General features: G+C 39.9%; 1 protein-coding gene across 1 annotated transcript in view; it reads right to left on the bottom strand.

Moving 5' to 3' along the window:
• Positions 1–962: 962 nt before the first annotated feature.
• The window catches only part of HS1BP3 (HCLS1 binding protein 3), a 130,531-nt gene continuing 112,740 nt past the window's right edge, over positions 963–18,753 (bottom strand). Inside the window, exons 5-7 of the mRNA XM_063442119.1 lie at positions 14,740–14,909; positions 6,074–6,206; positions 963–2,129 (exon numbers count right to left, since the gene is read on the bottom strand). Of these exons, the coding sequence (XP_063298189.1) occupies positions 1,895–2,129; positions 6,074–6,206; positions 14,740–14,909 (538 nt within the window). The 3' untranslated portion in view covers positions 963–1,894. The remainder of the gene's footprint in view (positions 2,130–6,073; positions 6,207–14,739; positions 14,910–18,753) is intronic.

Genomic DNA, 18,753 nt, shown 5'->3' with positions numbered 1-18,753 from the left:
AAATACAGTAATCCCCACAAAGTGGGAGACAGTGGCACTCTGACCTGTACTGGTGTGGAGCAGCAAAGAAAGAGGAAGAGCTAAATGGGGGAGGGACTTTTATTACCTGTGTTCCTTTTTTCTAATTGGTTTATCCTGTTACTATGTGAAAGTTCTGCTGCGGAGCTTAAGTAAAGAAAGCCTTAAGCAAAATATGAAGCCTCCTGTTATGTTATAAAATTTCATTATACACCACTATTAATTATGTGGTTGCTTTAACCCTTTGAATAGCATACATTTTTTTTACCGATACTCATTCTATATACATGTAAGCATTGTCTAAAATTCAAAAAAACCAGTGACATTTTTCTTCAACAGTTAATTGCTTTATTTTATTTTTTCCTGTAGTTGCATAGTAATATTGTACAAATAATTGAAATAAGATTTTTAATTTATATTAATTCATTAAATGTGTTAATGTACAAAATGCCAGAAAATGAAGTATGATCAATTAAGTGAATGACATGATTGGAAATGGCAACAAACATTAAATCAGCAGCTGAGAGAACAGGAGGTCTAATACAGTATATATTCTATTATACTCTTCTTAAACATAAAAAAACATACAAAAAAAAAACCCAACAAAACAGAACAAATGCATTTCATTCAATGCGCTATTAATGTATCACCTTTCTTGGCTGACAAATTATAAATAAAGTTATTTTATTACATGTCCACCTATCACAGTCTCCAGTTCTCAGGATAAACAAATTGTCAAGTTTTAACTCCTTGAGGATCAATAACTGAATAATAGAATGCATGAAATACATTGGTTCTTAAGAGGCTAAAAATGTTTTGTAGATTTTTTTTATTTATTTTTTTGGTCATAGTATGCCTTTATCGCTAAATTATCAAAGTGTATTGTGGGAACACATGGCATGACAGACATACTGCACATGCAAACAAAATAAAAAGCTGTAATGCAAAAAAACAAAAAACAAAACAAAAATAAACAAAGTGTCAAAACAGACTAGATTACCAATTGTGGATAAAACCTGTAGAAACGATTGTAAATTCAGGTGTAAGAGGTGGGTATTAGGAAGGGTTTGTCTCCACCCCGAAGACTACACCTTAATACGAAACATTTGTTGCCGGCCCATCTCTGCACTTTGGCTCTCTGAGGGATTGGCCAGTCCCCCACCAGGAGGGTACCCACATTGGAGATGGGCTGGTATTCCTTTCCTTTAATGCAGTGGTTCTTTTCAGAAATCCCTTAGTTGATGATTCAGGAGTACCACTCAAAGGTTAAATCCACTACCATACTCAATGGGAGAAATTGAGTGTTTGAGTGTTTATTTGAAGAAAACACCTGAAGTATACACACAAAGAACAAAACATATATATTCATACATATCCGTTTGGTACTTTGAGACCAGCCATTCCATCTTAGTGAGCACTCATTTCTCTATTTGTTGTATGTATATAACTTTTAAATGTAGATATTTCAAAGATATCTAAGTGAATATACTTTAGATTTTTTATTTTTTAAACAAGTTTTACAGGATTATCGGAGGTTCTACAAAGTTTTGAGGGCACTAAGAAGTCATATGGCTATAGTTTTGTGTTTATTATTTTTTTTTTTATTATTTTAAAGGAAGCAAATGTATGACCAGTCATACATTCAATGAAATCCCTAGTGTACATATGAGCTGAAGGATAATCTACTTTAAAGATAAGGCTTTCAATAAACTAAGTCACCAAAGATTGTTAAGCTCTTGTAAAGCAAATACCTAAAGTAGGTGTTTGCGTTTAGATTTTCAAAATCGCTGATCCCCTTAAGTCTGGTTCCTTTCTGGAAATCCTACACATTTATGCAGAAATCAATGAAGGACACTTTAAACGCAGCACACTCCCTTCAAAACAGACTGAGTGAATCACTGTCTGCGGGCTCGTTCTCTTTAATGTATTGCAGAATGTCTGACTCGTCCATGATTTGAATGTTGGGCTCCTTCTGTTCCGAGTGTGGATGCAAAGGCGTTTTTGATTTTTCGGTTTCTTTAAGAAACGTTGGTTTGGCTGGTATCTTCGGCTTTGGTTTAGGCACTGGCTTCACTCTGATGTTTAGGAGTTTTTCAAGATCTTCATCAACCCTACATAGACAACATTTAAGACAAATATGCTGATCATTTTGTTTTAAATTGAATTTTATTGCATAGTTCACAAAGCCTGACTACAGTATATTGTCAAGTAATAAGAATGCAAATAGCAAATGACTGAAAACCTAACTTCATTTGTCATCCAAGTGATGATGAGACGTATTCTCAACTCATTAGCAAGCCAGCTGGGAAATATTAAAAACAAAAGTTGTGATTTTAATGTAATATGTTATCAGTTAAACTATCGATTTTTATTAGTAGTTTTTAATTCTTCATCTAAATGGTGCTTTCATGGGCTTGTTCAATTTATCTTTAAATCTTGACTTGCCCACCTTTTTTCCCCACCTATAGGGCATTTTATTGCACGTGGAAATGTGTTGACTGTACCATCACTGATATAGCACGACTAAATGCACCACGGATACTATTTAGGGTCCCAGATTAAATCTGTACTGTGGGAAACTTCTAATTCACTTTCAGCTTGTGGCACTTAATATGGGGCTCACTTCCATGCTTGTTGCGATCATTTATCGATCAGTAATCACCAAGATGCTGATCGTTTATGTGAGCAATTATTGGCTGTTTCTATACTACAAAGTTTAATAGAATGCAATTAGTGCCTGGAAAAAGTTTTAAAGAGGATCTCCTATCACCCTAATAACCACATCAATCTTTAACGGTTATGGTGCCTGAAGTCCCCTGCCGCAGTCCCAGTGTCAAGAGTCAGACTTTGTTTGAATATAATCACACTTCTAGTCTCCATCTTACCTTTGTTAACCGAATGTTTGATCCCCTGCCAACCACACACCACCAGTCTCTGCAGGTAACTGCAGACACTATAATCAGTTCGATGAGATGAAGCAGTCACGGTGACTAAAGTGTCCTTTTAAGTGTCATAACTTACCTCGGCTCTGTTCCCTCGATCTCTACAGCTGCCTTCCTTGTCCATGTGGCCACGTCTCCACGCATCATCTTCCTCTGTTAAATGACTATCAGCAACTTAGTATTGCTCAGTTATTTTGCTACCAAGTGTGATACAAATTTGGAACCTGAGCTCCTGATTAACCTACTGTCACATGTTATTGTGTGAGCCTCTGATTCTGTTGAAATTCCCAAGCTTGACCTTAGATTGTTTCAGAGACCATTTCCCAGCCAGCTGAATATTCTACAAAACCACCTGTATCATCGCGTGTGGAACACCATATCATGCCCGTCATTACTTCTGCAAGACATCTCCTGCTGGCAGTCTGCTGGAGTTAACCATTCCAATCAATCAAATCTTGATCTGCCAGGAAAGGCTCTCTTTAAACCTTTGAATTGGTCAAACTGCTTCCCCCTTCATTATCTCTAGCAGTATTTAAAGAGATAAACCTATGCAGTTGTGTTCCATAGCTCCATTTTTTCCCTACACCAATAGCCATTCTGTTATTTTGAAAAATATTAAATAGATACCTGAGGAATGTCCTTTAGAAACTGAAGACAAACTGAAATGCCATTAAAGTGATGCAAGCAATATATACACAATGATACATTGAAATGACTTATCTGGTATCCCCTCTTACCTCCGCTCTAAACAAAGTATGAAATAAAAGGTAATAAAACTGAACCATGTCTATTGCTGAGAAAAAATAAAATCTATATATAAATAATCTGAGCATGCAAAAAAAATCCAACAAAACAAAAGAAACTCAAATATATTAATAACAAGCACAAAAATCATGCCTTATGTGTAGGGATTATGGAAATGACAACAAACAGATCTGGATCAGCAACTTTGTGGGAGAGAAAAGCTAAACTATATTGAGAGATGATAACAAAATGCATATTTCTGGCAAGATTATCCAGGCTATTGGAATGAAAGTTACTTAAACATAAGTCAAAGAACTCACAGCAAGCCTCTGTGATAATGCTGCTCTCTAGAAGAGTTTAAACTGGTGTTGTAGTTAAATACAGCACAGCTGTGCTACTCACCTGCACTTACTCCCAGCTCTAGATCACAGCTTTAGCCATGATTAAAAGTCTGATTAATTCTAAGGATTTGGCACAGAGAAAGAATTCCTGTATGATGTAGATCAGGGTTAGGCACGCTGGATATAGAGGAATACATTTCCCATAATGCTCTAACAGCTATAATGTTGGCTGAGCAACACGGGAGATGTAGTCCACAGTAAGTGGTGTGCGCCGCAGGTTGCTTACCCCAGTTCTAGATGCGCAAAGCTCTAAACCAGGGGTGTCCATTTTCAGGGTTGGGGATAAGTGAGATAGTGAGGGGGAGCATTAGTGACAGGGTGGGGGTGAATGTGACAAGGTTGGGGGGGTTAGTAGATTGTTGTAGGGTGAGTGAGGGGTTGATATTGTATGGGGCTAAGTTTGTGCGTGGGACGGGGGAGTGTTAGTGACAGGGTGGGGGTGAATGTGACAAGGTTGGGGGGGTTAGTAGATTGTTGTAGGGTGAGTGAGGAGTTGATATTGTATGGGGCTAAGTTTGTGCGTGGGACGGGGGAGTGTTAGTGACAGGGTGGGGGTGAATGTGACAAGGTTGGCGGGGTTAGTGATTGTTGTAGGGTGAGTGAGGGGTTGATAATGTATGGGGGATAAGTTTGTATTTGGGGGGGGGGTAGTGATAGTATGTGGGAAGGCTGTGTTAAACAGTCTCCCCACACTGTAAAGCCCTCTTTTAAATAGAATATTTACCCCTCTCTTGCTTTCCTCCTGGGCAGGAAGACAGATACATTCCCTGGTGGTCCGGTGGATTCTCTGGTGGTCTGTAAGCACCCTATGCACATGCAGGCCTTCCAGCCTGATGCACTATAAGAAGGTCAGAGCGCAAGCTGGGAATTTCGTCACCTGCACGCTGACTCCCTCACAGAACATTGTGTTCCTGACCCTATAGTGATCCTTTAATCTCTACGAGGAGATGCTGATTGGCCAGGGCTGTGTTTCAATCATGCTGGCTCTGCCCTTGATCTGCCTCCTGGAAGTCTCAGCCAATCCTATGGGGAAGCATTGTGATTGGCTCAGGCCACCACTTCTGATGATGTCAGCAGGCAGTGAGCAGATCAAAAGGAAACAGGAACAAAGCAAGCAGCTCCCGACTATATAATAAGATTTTACTATATTTATGGAGGCATGAGGGTGGTTTTAACAATATAGGGTCAGGAAAACATGTTTGTGTTCCTGACCCTATAATGTTCCTTTAAGCGACAAATGTAATAAAAAGTATGACAATATAACTTCTTGTGTTGATAAAGGATACAGTGCTGGCAGCCAAAACAATGAACTATAATTATGTTTGTTCATGAGAGAGTTTATTTTCTCACAAATGCCCTTGGCAGTTCATCACAGATTAAACAAAAAGCTGTGATGAATTGAAGAAACAATATAAAGCAAACAGAACCAAGTTGCAAAAATAACAGAATTAGATTCCCCCCCCCCCCCCCCCCATCTATTTTGCAATACATATTCAAATTCTCTTTTCACAGCTTTTCCATATTCACAAAAAATACATAGTGAGGCTTTGCTGCAGGGCAAAACCAAGTAGGATCCCACAGGACTTTATCAAATACCCTGTGCTAGCCAAATGGCTACCAAATGTATAGATGAAAAGGAGAAAATACAGGGACGCTCAAATTACCGTGACTACATATGCTTCTTGCACACATCACTGAAGATGTAAGCCCACTCATTCAATCTGAGAGATCACAAGAGGATGTGACAAGCTCCTTCATATGTTTCAGTAAACTAGTTGAAGCTTCAACCATAAAAGCATGAAGGGAGCTCTTGGTAAGCTGATAGCAAGCTTTGTGATCTTTCCCAGAAAGCTTTGACACATATTATAGATATTATAGATTTACAAACAAGGGGTTTGCAGGATCATATAAAGCTTTGCCGAGTTATAATATTGTATAAATTCACTACGTATTAGCAATGTTTGATACCTGAATAACTCGTTCACGTCCTCATCTATTGATGCTTTGAATGTATGCTCACTGGAACAAGCAGAAGGGAGAAGCAGCGAATCTCCTATTTTCACAGTCCCTCCAAGATCTTGTTCTTCAAACAACTTGATGTCTAAACAAAACACGCAGGACATTACATATTGATCAAATTCTGTGTAAGTGCAGATGATCACCCCCCCTCCACACCACCACCTTTGCTCCCCTGCCCTCCGCTTACTAACAGATTTCTGGGAATTGCCGTCTATTGTGTGCCAAGTTTCAAAAGGTCTGGTACAAATACATGGCCTACATGTTTCTAATTTTACACACGATGTTTAGGAAAAGCAAATATATCACTCTTTAACTGTATCTCCTCTCATAAATCATAAATAAGTATCTAACAGAAATCCTCCGCCCGATTCGCTGAATCTGCTTTTACCAGATTAGATAGGTGTTTTCTGATCACTGACAAAACAGAGAAGAAAAAAAAACCACTCGAGAATACGTATTAAGAGCTGGGGAAAAAAATCTAAACGTTCTTCAATCAGCAACAACATTTTATTGGTTTCCATAGCAACTGCATCACTTTTAACCCTTTAGCTACGCTGTGGCTCTTTTATCCATTACTCCCATGATATGTATCAAAGTGGATATGTTGTGAACACTATGAATTGTGCAGCACAGTGTGAACTAAGACACAAAGATCCTTTTAGTAGCTGCTCTAGTGATGTAAACTCTGTATTGTACCAACTACTGCATTACAATTTTTCATAATATCAACAAACACATGGAGCCCTGCAGGAGTTCTACAGTAAAAGGGCTTGGCAGAAACAGTGTGAAGCCAGGAAATCTGCTTAGGATCACATTGTATACTTCTTGTAACTTTCTTAAGAAGATATAAATTCACTCTGAAGACAGCTTTGTTTGCTACATGCTACTTAAGAACTTTGAATTTCTAAAATGTGCTGTGTGTAATGTAGACATTAAACTTTATCTGACAAAATCACCCAGTGTGGGTGACAGATCATGGATCATAGTGCGTGGGATGACCAAACATGGGATTCTGACTGTGCTTCATATCGGTTTGAAATCTGAATGCATTTGTAGCCCATTTTACTTGGCCATAACCCTAGCTGTAAATAAGAGGTACAGTGCGGTTTGGTTAACACACAGATCGTGTAACTTGTTGAATCATGCATCCTATGCCAGAAGGTGAGCCTGAGGAGGATAGGTGTAAGTACCATGGCTAGATGCAGATGTTCTGGTTCTTATGTATTAGAAAATATGAGACTGCAAAAGTGGTTGGTGTTTGCGGTGTGAAGTCCAACAACATCATGAAATATCTGCTTCATTTGGGATGTTGGGGACTTCCTAATCAGGACAGGTTTTATTTGTCCTGCATCCATACTGACCTCATGACATGGGTCATATCTACAAACTCAGTGAAGGGCAGACAGAGGACAAGGAGATGGACAAGAATAAGACGACAGGGTGAAGGACAGACTGTCAAGATGGTGAAGGCCAAGCAATGACAGGTCAGGGCAAAGAGCAAGATGTTGGAAGGGTCTAGGTAGAAACATGATAGGGAAAATGACAGGGGGTAGGCAGGGGAAGGGTGAAAGACAGACAGAGGGAAGGGGAAATGACTGATAGGTCACGGGGAAGGAGAAGCAGGAGGAAGAATAAGAATAAGTGAATATTACGGACATAGGATGAAGGAGAACCAAAGAGCAGTGGAAGGACAAATGGTGGTTAAAGGGATACAGAGACAAAAGGAAGATGTAATGACAGACTGCAGAGCAGGTAGCAGAGAGATAGAGAAGGGTATTAAAAGAAAGATGGAGCTGCTCTAGGAATGGAAAATAATGTCAGATATTTACATCACTGAGGAAAACGGCTGGTAAAATGAGGGATGCAATACTTTGTTCTGTATGATGATATACATTTGCAAGAAACAGTATGTGAACCCTTTGGAATGATATGGATTTCTGCACAAATTGGTCATAAAATGTGATCTGATCATCATCTAAGTCACAACAATAGACAATCACAGTCTGCTTAAACTAACACACAAAGAATGAAATGTTGCCATGTTTTTATTGAACACACCATGTAAACATTCAAAGTGCATGTGGAAAAAGTATGTGAACCCCTAGACTAATGACATCTCCAAGAGCTAATTGGAGTGAGATGTCAGCCAACTGGAGTCCAATCAATGAGATGAGCTTGGAGGTGTTGGTTACAGCTGCCCTGCCCTATAAAAAACACACACCAGTTCTGGGTTTGCTTTTCACAAGAAGCATTGCCTGATGTGAATGATGCCTAGCACAAAAGAGCTCTCAGAAGACCTACGATTAAGAATTGTTGACTTGCATAAAGCTGGAAAGGGTTATAAAAGTATCTCCAAAAGCCTTGTTGTTCATCAGTCCACGGTAAGACAAATTGTCTATAAATGGAGAAATTTCAGCACTGCTGCTACTCTCCCTAGGAGTGGCCGTCCTGTAAAGATGACTGCAAGAGCACAGCGCAGACTGCTCAATGAGGTGAATAAGAATCCTAGAGTGTCAGCTAAAGACTTACAAAAAAGTCACTGGCAAATGCTAACATCCCTGTTAGCTAATCTACAAAACGTAAAACACTAAACAAGAATGGATTTCATGGGAGGATACCAAAGAGGAAGCCACTGCTGTCCAAACAAAACATTGCTGCACGTTTACAGTTTGCACAAGAGCACCTGGATGTTCCACAGCAGTACTGGCAAAATATTCTGTGGACAGATGAAACCAAAGTTGACTTGTTTGGAAGAAACACACCACACTATGTGTGGCGAAAAAGAGGCACAGCACACCAACATCAAAATCTCATCCCAGCTGTGAAGTATGGTGGTGGGGGCATCATGGTTTGGGGCTGCTTTGTTGCGTCAGGGCCTGGACGGATTGCTATCATCGAAGGAAAAATGAATTCCCAAGATTATCAAGACATTTTGCAGGAGAACTTAAGGCCATCTGTCTACCAGCTGAAGCTCAACAGAAGATGGGTGTTGCAACAGGACAATGACCCAAAGCATAGAAGTAAATCAACAAAAGAATGGCTTAACCCCTTAAGGACACATGACATGTGTGACATGCCATGATTCCCTTTTATTCCAGAAGTTTGGTCCTTAAGGGGTTAAACAGAAGAAAATATGCCTTTTGAAGTGGCCCAGTCAGAGTCCTGACCTCAACCCGATTGAGATGCTGTGGCATGACCTCAAGAAAGCGATTCAAACCAGACATCCCAAGAACATTTCTGAACTGAAACAGTTCTGTAAAGAGGAATGGTCAAGAATTACTCCTGACCGTTGTGCAAGTCTGATCTGCAACTACAGGAAACGTTTGGTTGAAGTTATTGCTGCCAAAGGAGGTTCAACCAGTTATTAAATCCAAGGGTTCTCATACTTTTTCCACCTGCACTGTGAATGTTTACATGGTGTGTTCAATAAAAACATGGCAACATTTCATTCTTTGTGTGTTATTAGTTTAAGCAGACGGTGATTGTCTATTGTTGTGACTTAGATGATGATCAGATCACATTTTATGACCAATTTGTGCAGAAATCCATATCATTCCAAAGGGTTCACATACTTTTTCTTGCAACTGTAGTTAAAGCCCAGGACGAATATTAGGGAAGAGTGAATTTCTTGCTTCAGAAAGTGGCAGTTATATACAGAAGCTCACAAAAGTGAGTACACCCCTAATTGGAAATGTCCAAATTGGGCCCAAAGTGTCAATATTTTGTGTGGTCACCATTATTTTCCAGCACTGCCTTAACCGTCATGGGCATGGAGTTCACCAGAGCTTCACAGGTTGCCACTGGAGTCCTCTTCCACTCCTCCGTGACGACATTATGGAGCTGCCCCACCTTCCGTTTGAGGATGCCCCATAGATTTTCAATAGGGTTTAGGTCTGGAGACATGCTTGGCCAGTCCATCACCTTTACCTTCAGCTTCTTTAGCAAGGCAGTGGTCGTCTTGGAGTGTGTTTGGGGTCGCTATCATGTTGGTATACTACCCTGCGGCCCAGTCTCTGGAGGGAGGGGATAATGCTCTGCTTCAGTAAGTCATAGTACATGTTGGCATTCATGGTTCCCTCAATGAACTGTAGCTCCCCAGTGCCGGCAGCACTTATGCAGGCCCAGACCATGACACTCCCACCACCATGCTTGACTGTAGGCAAGACACACTTGTCTTTGTACTCCTCCCCCGTTTGCCGCCACACACACTTGACACCCTCTGAACCAAATAAGTTTATCTTGGTCTCATCGGACCCCAGGACATGATTCCAGTAATCCATGTCCTTAGTCTGCTTGTCTTTAGAAAATGATTGTGGACTTTCTTGTGCATCATCTTTAGAAGGGGCATCCTTCTGGGATGACAGCCATGCAGACCAATTTGATGCAGTGTGCGGCATATGGTCTGAGCACTGACAGGTTGACCATTCAACCTCTGCAGCAATGCTGGCAGCACTCATATGTCTGTTTCCCAAAGACAACCTCTGGATATGACCCTGAGCATGTGCACTCAACTTCTTTGGTCGACCATGGTGAGGCCTGTTTTGAGTGGAACTTGTCCTGTAAAACCGCTATATGGTCTTGCCCACCGTGCTGTAGCTCACTTTCAGGGTTTTGGGAATCTTCTTATAGCCTAGGCCTTCTTTATGTAGAGCAACAATTCTTTTTTCCAGATCCTCAAAGAGTTCTTTGCCACGAGGTGCCATGTTGAACTTCCAGTAATCAGTATGAGACAGAGTGATAACAACAAATTTAACACACCTGCTCCCCATTCACACCTGAAATCTTGTAACATTAACGAGTTATATGACACCGGGGAGGGAAAATGCCTAATTGGGCCCAGTTTGGACATTTCCACTTAGGGGTGTACTCACTTTTATTGCCAACGGTTTAGACATTAATGGCTGAGTTATTTTGAGGGGACAGCAAATTTACACTGTTACACAGGCTTTACACTTACTACTTGACATTTTAGCAGAGTGTCATTTCTTTAGTGTCGTCACATGAAAATATATAATAAAATATTTACAAAAATGTGAGGGGTGTACTCACTTTTGTGAGATACTGTAGATACAAATATCCACATTTATTTAAGGACAATAAGGAAAACACCTCTAAAAAGTTACATCTATATTGGACATTTAATAGTATATCGCAAATACAAACAGGTTTCATTTAGTGTGCATTGATATGTGGCTTGTGTATTGGAAATTAAACCACCAGTTTTTTAATATAGTTATTTATTGACATCAAATCTTCTAATCACCGAGTGGGCCAACAATTTAAAATCTAGTGTGGAGCAAAAATTAATCAGTTTTAACATGCGTAGAGCCCTTTATATATTTGAGATAAGAGTTATGGTATCAGTTGGTGTAAATATATGGAATAGCCGAAAAATTGATGGAACCCATTACCCATAGAAGACCACACTCCATTCTTAAAAGGAAATAATGTGGTAAACATTGACTCTATTCAATGCATTATAAGCTATAATATAGTAAAAAATAATGGAAAATACTACCTTCCAAGATTGTGATACTTTACTGTTTAGATAAGCAGATTGCAGTTTCAGCCAGATGTATCCCTCACCACAAAGAGTATCCACCAATAAGGTCTTATTCTGGAGGTCTGATGTTATCCCCTAAAGCCCGGTGCAGCCCAATAAATGCAAAACTTTGAAAACATTGACACATGCAACCCACCTGCCTGACAGTTCTGGGGGTCTAGCTTAGAGATGCATGATTTTTATAAATTGCTTCATTTATATACCATACTCTGAGCTGGGAGGGAAAGCAGAGAACATTCTGCATCATAAACTTTGCATAATTACAAACGTGTTATGGTTATTAGTGTGAACCTTTATTGTATGATGCCTTGTTAGGCTGGTCCATACGCTTTTTTCCCCTCACATACATTTTAGCAAGGGATATGATTATACCATGGTAACGCTGCCCAGGTTTATAGGTGTCTGGCACAAGTCCCTCTCAATGTATGGGATTAATATTTTATCAGTCCGGGTGACCATTCACTTTAAAATAGTTTTGGTCGGATTGACTGAACATGGACCCTGTAACAACTGTCCAAACTGCCGGAAAAAATGAATGATTTAGCCTGCACGACTGCAATTCACATTATCAGCAAGCAGCGATTCATATGCAGTCTCCTAGAACACAATGAGCTACTGGAGTCTGGACATGGTGTACTCCCAATTCTAAGAGAACATCCAAACTATTAATAGCCAAACCCACATACAGGAACAAATGTCATGCTCTGTGGTTATCTCAAAGGAAAAGCTGTACAAATACTTCCAACCACAAAAGGTATCCCAACACAGAGAAGGAGAGGGTGCGGAAGAACATCCAGCCACAAACAATATTGCAAAATAAATTAATAATAAATATATAAATAAAAAGAAAGAAAGAAAATCCAAAAACAACTTAAAACATCAAACCTAATCTTGCAACCATGATAAAAAAACGGTCACCCATTTCAAACATATAATGTAAAATACACTTTATATTATTACTTGAAAAACAGGTAATTAAACTAAGGGTGGATTTGCTTCTTGCTCCACTGACTCAATACAGTTCTACAGATACCTGGTTACCAAGAGAGTGATTATGGCACTATTTCAAAGGGTTACTCCAACCACCATGACCACTTCTGCTTTTAACAGTGGTCATTGTGGAAGAGATCTGAATGTGCAGCACTTTATAGAAGATATTTGCACTTTTTTTGCCAGGGACTAGTTAAACTCTGTTTCAGGCTGCCTAATGTCAGGGGCACTGCGAGATATTTTCCTGGTACCAGGAACTGTGCCTCCCTCTCCCCTGCTGGCTCTGCAGTACAGGAGATCAGAAATCTCCCTCTCTGGCCTGCTAGCACTGTAATGGGAGGGAGAGAGGACCTGAGGGAGCTCTAGCCTGCAGCTCCGCTGGGTTCTCCTCTCGCAAGCTGGAAACGTTGCCGCCATTACCACGACAACGCTCTGAATCTCGTGAAAATGAACTCTAGCCTCAGGAGCTGCTAGAGTTCACTCTCACCGCTGGGACCAACAGGGCTTCCCCGCCGGACCACCAGGGATTAGTACTGTCCCCCCTCCCAGGCAAAGGTCACAAACACAATGCACCCTCGTACACACACTGTACCCCTCACATGCACACACACTGAAACCCTCACACACTGCAACCCAACCCCCTACTACAGCCCCTGTCCCGGCAGATCCCAGGTAAATTGTGAAACTGTTCTTAAATAGTTTGTCTACTTACCCTGGAAGGGCAGCACGGCACTCCAGGCACCATAACAACTGCAGAGTGCTGTAGTGGTTATTATGCCTGGATTGTTTCTTTAAATAATCTACCAGTGCCCCTCCCAAGATTAGGTTATGAATCTGCGCCTGAATGGCAAGCATTTCTGCCGAACAGGGGCCCAGCATATGCTGCAGCACTGTACATATATACAACCTAGAATTTTTGTTTGACTTGGGTCGCCTTAGAAAAATATTGAAATACTAAGGGTGCCTTGAACCTAAAAAGTTTGAGAAACACTGGTCTACCCTTATAGGCAGCACTAGGAGGATGCCTGTATGAAGAAACTTTAACGTCCCCTCCCTCTCTGTTTTAATCCCTACCAGCCTTCCCCACATCCCTCCATTTATTCAAATTAATTTGCCCACCCCCAGCTCAGAGTGTGTGAATGCGCTTGTGAGGGAGGCAGTGATGTCAGACAGGGAGTTGAAAATAGCGTGGGAAGTTTTGCCCAGCACTGAATTCCAGGTAAGTTATTCTAACTACTAATGCCCACTAGTGAACAGGTAGTACTAAATTGTCTTGTCCCACCAATACAAATTGTCACATATAAAGAGGTTTCTTATTAGGAGGTAGATACAGCTGTTACGTTCTTTATGCTTGGGGGATGTGGTAGATCTGAGTATCTTTAGTCTGCTCTGAACGACCCTCACGATATCCCATAAGTGGGGATTGTACCACTGTATGCGATATACACTAGAGCTGGTCATAGCTCTGTTACATGTGAGTGCAACATCATTATTATTCACATACGGTCACATTAAGCTTTGACATATTGCACTATTATTTTGCCTTGTCTTTCTCTATCCACATACGGAGACTAAAGACACTCAGATCTACCACATCCCCCAAGCATAAAGAACTTAACTAACAGCTGCATGTACCTCCTGATAAGAAACATATTTATATCTGACAATTTGTATCAATTTTATCAGGTGCAGTCCATCTCTCTCTTGTTTTCCTGTGTGTCATTGTGAAGGGTTGAGAGGGATCCCCTTTTAAGGGTTGCTGCCTTGTTGTTTATTATTTTCTGTTATTAGGCGCTGACCCAATTGTGTGTTTTTAATGCCCACTAGTGCAGGCTAATTAAAAAAATATATATACTTAAAAAGAGTTGGACTAATCCTTTTGAGTATCCCAACCAAGGTCTCATTTCCAATGTCATCGCTACATTTTACCTGCCAGTGCAGATGCCAGTCTCTACTTTTAAATTTATATTTTATCTAAAACATTAATTATACAACTGCATAAAGGAGGTCCTGAAATGTTATGGGTGATAGGTCCATTTTAGGATGTTTAAGTTTTTCTTACCATCTGATGCACTAAAAGAATTTTTTCCGGCAGGAGGGTGTTTTTTGCTTGGTACAAACAATCCAGCATCTGGATCAATTTCATCATCGAACAGAGCTCTTGTTGGGTTTGGTCTGACATTGGGTTCTTCAATCTTCTTTGGTTTTGTTGGATTCTTTTTCCTCTTGGTCCTTTATCAACAAACATAATTGAGAATATAAAAAATGTGAAACAATTCAGAAGGGTTCAAAATTACAAACAATAGAGATAAGACATTTAATAGTTACAATTTTATCTATAGATGTAAACTGAAAACATAATACTACAATTTCATGTAAGGATACGCTAGCAATTTTGCCAGTATTGTCTCCTCAAGTTATTAAGCTGGTGGTTTTCGAGTCTAACCATGATAGCTATCACCAATTTCTCATGCTCAATGTTAATATGTGGTCAGTGGTCACCAAAACCAGCTCTAAATTAAAAAAAACTAAAATATAAAAAAAAAAAACAATAATGCATAACTGACCACAAGAACAAAACAATATCTAAAAACCAGTGGTATGAAATTTTATGCAGCCACTAAAAATGTTTTTACTTCTGCAGTATAATAGTGGACCTCCACAGGGAGATACGTGAATCGGGGGACAGAACTGGAGACAAAGGCGCTATGCCTGGCTCACAACGAGGTTGTAGAGAAACTGCAAAAGCTGAAAGAATTCCATTGCAGGGTCATGGTCAAAGAAGCCAACCTAGACCAATCATGCTGCAACAACATCCTGATAGGAAGTGTTCCCGAGTGGGCCATGGTGGAGGCACTTTCTCATGCAACGGCAGATTAGAGGCTACTGTATGGAAACGAAGGTTGGGACAGAGGGACGCAAGTGGATGCCTGGACATGTAGAGATAGGGGGGCATTGACTTACCACTATAATGTTGAGAACTGGGCTCGGGAAAAGAGATCCATATTGTCAAATGCTTGTTGCGTAGAAACGTTAAATGATACAACTGGATAATTTATGTAATCATAATACAAAATGACTACTTCATACTTACTATGAATGTGAAGGGTCTAAAAATACACTGCATAAGTGCAGGTTGGCTCTTGCGGAAATACATGCATCCAAACCTGCGTTATTATGTTTTCAGCAAATGTACCTGTGGTCTAGAAAACCACCACAACTTAGGTCCCATCTTTACCTCCTAGCCTTCCATTCTTGTTCACCAACCATATCAAAAGGGGTTTCGATTCTATTCCATAAAGACTGGGTTTTTCATGCAGACCGACAATATAGAGACAAGGAGGGCAGGATTCTGATATTAGTTGGGGCTCTTAATGACCTACCCTTAACCATAGCCACTGTTTACATCCCCAATTATCACCATGTGGACTTTGTGTCTTAAACTCTTAAAAGAATCAAGAAAATGCAAAAGAGAGGACCAGCAATAATTTGCAGATATTTTAATTGTGTTCTTGATCCACAATTGGACATCCAGGAGGACCCACTTGCAAAGTACTAAGCTGACTGAGTTACTAAGTTCACTGGATCTGTTTGATACGTGGAGAGTACAGCAACCAGCTACTCAAGATTACTCTTATTATTCATGTCCACCATATGTACTCAAGAATTGATATGTGTCTAGTAGACCGGTCAATGATGCCAAGGAAAAGAAGGAAAGGAGAGAAGGTTGCGCCTTAATAAGATGGGATGTACCAAAGTCAAAATGACAAATATTATATAAAGTGAAACAAATGTGGTCCAAATATAATAATATATAGAGGGTAGATAAAAAGTCTTGAAGGGAACAGCCAGACTCGGTAAAATCAGAGAAATCTGCTAAAGGCAGTAAGAGGGGATAAAAATCATCAGTGCTTTTCTGAAGCACAAGGTCCTGGGCCCTGATGGGTTTCCCACAGATACTACATTCAATTTACATCCTTGTATTCACATCCTGTATTTTGCACAAGCTTTTAATTACATCTTTGCTTCTGGACAGATTCCTTCGGAGATGCAGGGGCCAGTATTGTAGTGAACCTTCATCCTTTTTTCCTCCAGAATGTGGACACTAAAATTTACGCCAAATTATTTGTCAATCACTTGAATCCTCTGCTACAATACTTTTGTCAGAAGAGTAAGCAGGGTTTAGGCTGGGTAGGCATGTAGGACCCCTTGCTGACGAGGCTCAAAGAAGGCCAAAATGATTATCTAGAGTTGCAGTATCTCTAGTGCAGAGAGAACTTGCCAGCATTTTAGTTTTGTAATCCCCTTATGGGTGGCATTAGCCTGATATACCTGGGAACTTACTCCCTCTGTAATGGCACAAGTGAGCAAAAACTATTTTGAGACCTCAGCAGGGATTTACCGAATATCCTCTAAGCTTTTGTCCATTCTCAGAATTCTCATATTCTCCATGTTTGTTGCAACTTTAGACAGATAATCTCAATAAAAATTGAGAAAAACTTCTATAAATAAATAAAAGAATAAAAAAAAATTGCCATAATGTCATACTTTTTACTGTGGCTCCATATGTAAGCTTGTTAACCATAATAATATTTTCTACTTCTTCCCCACCCTAACCCCTAGGGTGGGACACAAAGTTTTTTTTCCATACCAAGTAAGTCTGAAAATGCTGAATATTAGCAAGGCTCTGATCACATGAATATATTTCCTGTCCCATTATCTTCTATTTCCTGTGTTAAGTTATTGGTATCACTGAACTATTAATTGCCAACTGTAATTTCTGTACGTCTCTTGCTTGACTTTTAACACTGAGGGCGTTCTCTTGCAACCGTTAACATAATGAAATCTATTAAAAAGTATAACTTTAAACACCTTCTCAAACTATTATAAAAATTAATTGTCACCAGAGCACACAATAGTTAGATGATTTAGCCCTCATACTAGGCTTAATCTCAATTTAATTGCTTTCTGCTCATGTAATCTTAATACATGCATTTCATATTAAGGGGATTTCAGCACAGCATGTTCATGACAGGTAGGAAAAGATTATCCTGGTAAATACTACAAAAGTGACTCAATAAGGGCAGATTTTGAAAAACAATGTACAAGTAGTTCCCTGTAAGTTTGTAATTCAAAGAAAAACAGTCAAACTGCCATACTACAGAACAGTGAGGCTGATTTATAAATGTTTTCCGAAAAGTGTAGCAAAAATGGCAAAGGGGAGATTCACCCCCTTTTCCATTTTGACCGCTGGTTTCAATGGTTTTCATGGTGACTGCCCAAAGTTTTGTACTGTGCATGATTTTTGACAAATCTTTCAGAATTTTCCCTGTTTGGGTCACTTGATGTACAGGAAACATTTTCAAGGTTGTTCAATAAACTGGGAGCTGGCCAAGTAGTTACTAATATTCTAAGGCAACTAGAGCCACCATGGCCATTTATGTTTTTAGAAGTGATTATAGGAGTCTGTATGTGCAGCGCTTTCTGCTTCAAACATCGCAAATGATTAGATATTTGCAGTTTATGCTAGTTACACCCCCAGCGCATGTGACAGAGTTCAGTTCCGGGCTGCCTATTGTTAATCCTGTGCAAAAATGACATCAGCCGTCAGCATGCACAGTGAGATAAAGACAGATGTAAGGAGCTTCTCCCATGCAGGGCAGCGCCTACAAGGGGATGCGTTTACCTACCCTCCCTCATTAGGTCCGTCCTGCCTCACGTGAACATCAATCCTCATTTTATTTATCCCTCATAATGGAGGCCATTGACTTAAAAGTATTTTTTATTTTGTGTTCCTGTTTCCAATAACTCTTCACTGACCTGCCTAGCCTGCTGAACCTGTGGATTCTCTATTATTGCTACTAGACATGTGCATTCATTATTGGACGAATAGGATTTCGTCCAAAATTTTTAACTTTTTCGTATTAGTTTACTACAACATAAACGAAAATCCTACATACAAATTATATGCGAAACGGCAAATGCGTTACCTTTTCGTTTCAGTTCTTTCATTTAATAGACTCCATGCTGCAGGAGAATTAACCCCTACAGCACTGAAGAGAAACAAAAAAACCTT

The sequence above is a fragment of the Pelobates fuscus genome, chromosome 2 (assembly GCF_036172605.1).
Source record: "Pelobates fuscus isolate aPelFus1 chromosome 2, aPelFus1.pri, whole genome shotgun sequence".
Lineage (NCBI taxonomy): Eukaryota > Metazoa > Chordata > Amphibia > Anura > Pelobatidae > Pelobates > Pelobates fuscus.
This window is presented reverse-complemented; position numbering and strand designations above follow the sequence as displayed.